The sequence below is a fragment of the Xenopus tropicalis genome, chromosome 2, assembly GCF_000004195.4.
Source record: "Xenopus tropicalis strain Nigerian chromosome 2, UCB_Xtro_10.0, whole genome shotgun sequence".
Classification (NCBI taxonomy): domain Eukaryota; kingdom Metazoa; phylum Chordata; class Amphibia; order Anura; family Pipidae; genus Xenopus; species Xenopus tropicalis.
In genome coordinates, this window is record NC_030678.2 from 109313145 (window position 1) to 109320472 (window position 7328).

Genomic DNA, 7328 nt, shown 5'->3' on the forward strand with positions numbered 1-7328 from the left:
TTAGAAATAAATTGTGGGTTTACGAGTTGTGCTGTGTGGTTATCAAATAGCAGGATCACAGTTAATTTGCTGAGAAGAACCCGAGTCATTAGATGAAGTACTGCTGTCAGGGAGTCTTTAAGGGCAGTGGCACACGAGGGAGATAGCCTATCGAGGAAACTTTGGGCGACCTCAGGAAAACAAAGCAACGCGTATGCCATCCCACTGGTGATTTACATTCTTGCCGTTGGGTTGGCACTGCAGGGAGATTAGTTGCCTGCGGTAATGAAGATTTGACTAATCTCCTTGTGTGCCACTGCCCCAAGGTAAGGGACCATGAGGAAATTAGTCACCTGCTGTTAATCTTGGCTACAGCCAAAAAAGTTATATGCACTGCATCTTTTTTCTGAAGTTTCCTTGTGAGGAAACTTTGGTTGACATAGCAATGCGTATGCCTACCCACTGGCAAATACCATTATAGCCAGTGGGAAGGCATTCTCGGCAGATTAGTCGCTCGTGGTAGCAAAGATTTATTGTGGGCAACTATTCTCCCCCTATGGGCCATAAACCTTAGGGTCTTCTAGCTATAGCAACATAATCAGTTTCTACTCAAAACCTTTATATAATAAAATATTAATTAAGTGTGCATATTAGTGTGGAGTTTACGGATATTATTTTGATGTCAACATTAAATATAGGATGTGGGTCTGTATGAGGAATAAAGGGATAGGTTCTTCCCTGGATTAGAAATGACAATGATACGTGTTTCTCAGAAGGATTTGGGAAGTTCTCATAGGCGTATATAAATGTATCTGAACGGATTCGTTTTTTTTTCAAGGGAATTGCTGCCAGGTTAGCAATTAGAAATCACTGGGGGAGCAAAACAATTACCACCTCCCAGCAATTCTACTTCACTTCTCCTTTAACCTTACATGCTGAAAATGCTTGTAATGCGCAGTGACTGTATCTCTTCATTTATAACAAATGTTTCCCTAGTATATTTTGTATTCTAAGGGATCCTAGTATATACTGGATTTTAAGGGAGAAAAAAAAGAGAAGGATAACCCAACATCTAGACACAGTGAACAAAATATGTACACTGTTTCCTGTATGACTATTGGCATAAACAGCACACTGCTTTATAAGTAAAGTAAACTTACAAATGCTGAACTTCTTCTCCATTATATATCTAAAGACCGGTCTATCCATAAATATAATAAAAGCCAATAAGTCATAATTTCAAGAAAAAATACACATCTGTCCTGGCATGTCAGCATTGAAAGGCATGTTTTATTTTATGTTATTTGGAATTAAATTGTTGTGTTGGACATGTCAGCACAAAAAAATGTTTTGCCTAATAAAAGAAAATACATTTCTAAGCAACTTTGCAATATACATTCATTATAAATTTGTAATGGTTTTCAAATTTTTCAACTAATGTTCTCAAATTTTTCAACTAATGTGTCTTGTGTGTTTTAGCAGAGGCAATTCTCAGTATTGACTATGGCAGGGTATTTTCTGGAGTTTAGTAGCCTTGAAAAAGTAGCTGCTACTAGTAGCCCAGTGTGTCTTCACCCTTAAGGTTTAGCCAGAGTAGGGGACACAAGAGTGACAAGAAATGCTTGGTAGCTTGACAAAAAATATTTTCTGTATGGCATTTTTATTGACTAAGTAATACATCTGTCTGTAGTTCGTTCTGTAGTGTACATTGTTAAATGTATATACAGTATTTACTGGTCTCCTGGGGTGCGACAGAGTTAAACCTAATCCATACCCACAAGCTTCAAAGCAACTGCCAAAATTTCAAGTAACCTGGGCATTTCTGTGACAACACTTTACCATCTAGAGTGAAGAGGAATCAGATTTTAAGAAACCCAGGAATGGATCCTTATCACAATAATGACATGGGAGAAGGTTGACAGGTCTGTATTATAAGGCCCTACACATCTCCCAGGAGGAGGCTGCCGTTTTGTGCAACTCCAGGGTAAAAATGAGCCTTTAACACAAGCGCTTAAACTAAGAATGGTTTCCCAGGTAAGAGGCACTGCTGCCCATTACAGTTCAAGGCCCGGGGGCGCGAATTCATGATACCGCTCACCTCTCTGGGTGATGTCGCGCTGTTCTGCGCATTTTCTATGTATCTCTGGAGCTCTGCTTTACTTCGCCTCATGCTGGGCAAGTTACCGGCCTTTATCGTTGCTGTCTAATGACCGTTCCCTCCTCTCCCACCGGTCTTTACCACGAGGCCCCGGCTTTCTACCTCAGCAGGAAAACAAACTTCAGGATCGCGCGTAAAAAGCGGATGTGACGCCTTCATAGAGACAATTTCCCCCAGTGGAGGCCGGCGATACGGTGTCGCTGACGTTTGACGTCTTCCTCATGGCCAATTGCCTCAAAGGGGCGGAGTTTATGTGTCAGCGACAACGTAAGGCGAAGGAAGGGTGTGTATATGCTTAGAGTGACAGGAATTGTATCTGTATTTGGATTCTGGAAGGGGGGTTTTGTGATGCATATCAGGTAGTACCGTGCATTTTATTTTTCTTAAATTGCTATACCAGTTCATGGCTGATGGAATTTATAGCGTTTGCAAATAGGAAAATAAAATTCGAAAAAAATCACTACACGAGCTGATTAGTACATTATTTGTCATTGACATATTAGTGCGTTACATAGGGTCTCTACCTTTTCTGGACGTACCAGCATTTTTTTTAAATGTTTTTTTCACTTTTAACTACATTGGCATCCAGCAACATTTTTACCAGCCAGGTAAACATCGTATCAGGAGAATTGCGTCCCCATCACTGACACCAGATATGTTTGTCTCATAAAAATTATTATTAGTATGCATCCAGTTACGGGTCCATATTTATCTTGCTGTGTAAAAAGTGGAGTAAGACATTATCAGTCATGTTGCCCATAACAGCCAATCAGGTGCTTTGCTTTGGTTTTCTAACTGTTGAAATCTGGCTGTTTTACTGTAAGATGGGCTCTTATATTTTAGGCGATACATACCAATATAATTTCTATGAGACAAACATATATTGTGTCAATGATGGGGACGCAGTTCTCCTGATTAGGACCACTAGGGTTGCCTATGTAATGGAAGACGTGCTTTTAAATACTGTTTTAGGTGTTACAAACCAATAAGAATTTCTGTGTGACTAACAGATCTCATGTCATTGATGGGGACACAGTTTCCCTGATAAGATTAATTCACAGTGGAATGGGGATGCAGTTCTCCCGATATGGCAAATACCAATTCTATTGGGGATGCAATTCTCCTTATAGATTCAAAACAAACTGACACATTTCCTTTTATCCTTTTAACACTACAGCGTGGGTTAGACCGAGCGCTGGCGATTTCTTTCTACATTTCCTTTTATGTAATCGGCATTCTGTCCTTTGTGCCCTAAATACATTCATGGGCAATAAGTCTCCACACTCTTTTAACAATGTCTCCCCTACAGCCCAGTAGATAGGGCTGGATTTACAAAACAGTGAGTGTTACTAGGACAGTGCGGTCAGCCTATGTGGTGAATTGCCTATGTTATAGGAACAATCAGTGTAAAAATGAAACTGGGTAAAATAGACAGACTGCGCAAAATGAAAAATGTTTTGCAAAATAGTTAGTTAGGCAAAAATGTAATCTATAAAAATTGGAATGGGCAGATGTCTAACATAATAGCCAGAACTCTACTTCCTCCTTTACAGCTCTCTAAGCTGTAAGCAGTCAGTAGCCAGTGAATTGAGGGGGGGGGGGCATATGGGACATAACTGTTCAGTTAGTTTGCATTTGAATCTGACCTGTGTGCTCACAAACTAACTGAACAGTTATGTCTTATGTGGCCCCCTCTAAAGTCACTGACTAACTAAGAGGTTAGAGAGCTGAAAGCAGGAAGTAGTGTTCTGGCTGTTATGTTATATTAGACATCTGCCTGATCCAGCCTTTATAGATTACATTTTTGCCTAACTAACTATTTTGCAAACATTTTTTATTTTGCGTCTATCCATTTTACCCAGTTTTATTTTTACACTGAACTGTTCCTTTAAGTATTTTCAGCATCGTGCTCTGCTATTCACTGTGCCATCAGATACTATTCATTGTTCAATTTGTATCTAGAAAATGTTCTCACTTTGTTTGTTACACTTATTTTGTATCATTTATGTCATTACATTTACTTTGTTACATTTTTTCATCGTGCTATTTTCTTGTAGCTGCAGTACTGGGGTTCTTCTTTATATTTATATAAGTTCTTTATGATTCCATCCTCCACTATGCTCTAAAGCTTTCCCTGGCAGTGGTGTAACTAAAAGATACAGGACCACCCCCATAGGATATTTTTCATAAAAGTGCTTATGAGTCAGCGCCTTACTGGGCACCCTTTACGTACTGGGCATACCAGCAGTCTCAGGGTCATACAAATGGCAACCCTGTTGAATTATAAACCATGCTTGTCCTGGTTATGCCACCATTCTACCCAAACCATGCCCTTTCCACCCACAGACACCTGTCCCTGCTCTCCGTATTTACTGTGCATTTCAATGCTTTTCAGTGGTAGTGGGTAAATATATTTCAAATACATATCTGACAGTGGGTAACTAGGCTGTTACGGATAGTAACTGGATGAAACAGGGACAAATCAGAGTGACTCCCGTAAAATTAGGGTGAGTAGACAGCGTACAGGCAGTTTGACCCATGGGCTCTCTGTTTTCCTTATTTTCTTTTTTTTCTTACGACTGACTTATAATCTGTTGATATAGATGTATAATTCTATGTATGACATTATAATTTGTTAAACCGATACTACTGTCTAAGTTGGACACCTGTTAAAATTCAATGAAAATTAAAAAAAAAAAAAAAAATTAGGGTGAGTGCACATGTTTTTTTTATAGTTTCCTTCCCTTGACTTGTTCTGTACTAAAAAAGATACTGAAACCAAAAATGTAACCTTTTTTTACATCTATCATAATATTGTATTTCTATATGTAAAGTTTTGCCTTAAAAGTATTTGCCCAATGCTTTTACATTACCAATCAGATCCCCATGTTCCTCTATGAGGGGGCTGCCATATTTTTGCTGCAGAATCCATTAGCATTAGAAGCTATAACTGACAGGCTGAGAAGGGACAGTCAGGTTGGCAAAACAGTCAGGTTTGGGAACTTCAAGTAACAATTACTTACAAAAGCAAACCTATCTGTGAAAAATAATTGCCATGATCTATAGGTAACTTTTTATGTAAATTTATTTCTTATATGATTTATGCCCTTCTGTTGCTCAGATTTATGATTTATGTTATGCTTAGGTTCATTTTTTCCACTGATATCTCAGATATTCCTATTCAAAAAATATATTTCTTGAAAAGCTACCAAGTTAATGGAGACTTGTCAAGGTAGCAGTAAGGCACAAGAGAGCAAGTGGAAAATTCACTGTAAATCAAGCCGACTTGTGGGACAGATGGAGCAAAGTACAGATATAGAAGAACTTGCTACATTTTCTGGCTAACTCAAAACATCACTGGGAATATGACTATAATAATGACAGATAAGAATATTTGGCTTAGGTGTGTGCTGCTCTGTTCTACCCTTCCCCCCTGTTCACAGTATGGGGAATATTTATTATAGTGTGTAAGCAATCAACTCCTGTAATGTTGCCCATAGCAATAAATCAGCAATTAGATTTGAGAACAAAGACAAAGATCAGATTGGATGCTATGGGCAACATCATCGGTAATATACTATAACAGTATAATAAATATACCCCTTGTTCCTGATCAAAGGCACCAAATGTTTTACTAATGTACTTCCCCACCTGCTTACTCTTTATTGGCTCCTTAACCCCTGAACTTATAAAATTAATGTATGGGCAACATTTGGGAAAAATAACAGATGCATAAAAAGCGTTTTAAATATTACTATTTAATAAAAAATAAAATTCTCTGTTGTCACTTTTTTTTCCTTTTGTGTGTTGATACTATGCTTCTTTGTTTTATAGATCACTTTTGCAAATCACTATTTGTCTGGGACACAATAGTGGGGGGCACTAGGGACATAAAGCTGGCCATACACGCACCGATACTATCGTACGAAACCTCGTTATTCGGTGCGTGCATGGCATGTCGGCAAGTCGACCGATATCGCAGGAAGCTGCTGATATCGGTCGACTCGCCGATCGGACCAGTTATATATATATATATATATATATATATATATATATATATATATATACACACATATATATATTTATATGTATATATACAAAAAATACAGCTCATCCCATGAATCAATCAAAACTAATTGGGTGCACGTAGGTGAGTGGCTCATCTACGTGCACCCAATTAGTTTTGATTGATTCATGGGATGAGCTGTATTTTTTTGTATATATTTGTATGGTAAGGGGAAGAAGCTTTTCCCTAATTGAATACTTGCTCTCCCAACCCGCCCCTTTAAGGATAGCCTTGCAGTTAAGAAGGTATTTATTCGCTTTATCACTGAATGGTTTCTTTGGAATAGGTCATGCCATATAAAGAGAAAAGCAGGTATGGTCTTTCTCCCCCCAAAGAAAATGTATTCTCTTTTTTTGCTAGGTTAGGACTGATGCAAGGACACTGCCTTGACGGGGCGCGTCAGCTTATGCATACTTTGTACAAACCTTGTAACTAAATGTGTCTCTTTTCACTAAAATGCAGACATTTTTCCTTCAGTGTGTGCAAAATTGGTTTTTAATTTTCTCTTGAAACTTTATAATGGGGGGAAAATGGGGTCCCAAACTCTGTAATTGCCTTGGACTTGGCTGGAGAAGTCACAACTCCCTGCAAACACAAGTTACATGCAACTCTTTTATTCAGCTGGGCCCTTGCTATACTGGTGGAGGAATGGTTAACCATGCTTTATCAATCATACATAAAGCTGATTGTTCAATAACTTGCACACTCTTGGTGACTGTTGTTCTACCCCCCAATACTTGTGTACGAATACTCATAAATGAGCCCTTGCGCTTAATATGCACCATATTTTAGCACACACGTCTAGCTTTATATATGCTAGAATTAAGAGATGCCCCCAATACACAGTGTGCACCACAACCGATAAAGGCCACTGCCCTTCCATAAGTGATTTCCAAACATTTATTAAATATCCAACTTTATTCATTCTTCATGAGAAACAGCATTTTATCCCACCAGACCGCATTTTAGGCCTTAAATCTTACTTGCTCAAGATTTAGCAGCTTGAAATATAGCCCTGTGCTATTCAGCATCAGGTAAGTGCCATTTTGGGTACCTTTATAAGAACTCTAAATGGATTGCACACTGCACTAGAGCCAGTCAGACTGAAAAATCAAAGAAACCTTC

The 7328-nt window shown here is 38.6% G+C and overlaps 1 protein-coding gene across 1 annotated transcript in view; it reads right to left on the reverse strand.

Moving 5' to 3' along the window:
• Positions 1-2381, reverse strand: part of ranbp2 (RAN binding protein 2) — a 43304-nt gene extending 40923 nt beyond the window's left edge. Inside the window, exon 1 of the mRNA XM_002937658.5 lies at positions 2078-2381. Coding sequence (XP_002937704.2) covers positions 2078-2149 — 72 coding nt within the window. The 5' untranslated portion in view covers positions 2150-2381. The remainder of the gene's footprint in view (positions 1-2077) is intronic.
• Between the last annotated feature and the right edge of the window lie 4947 nt (positions 2382-7328).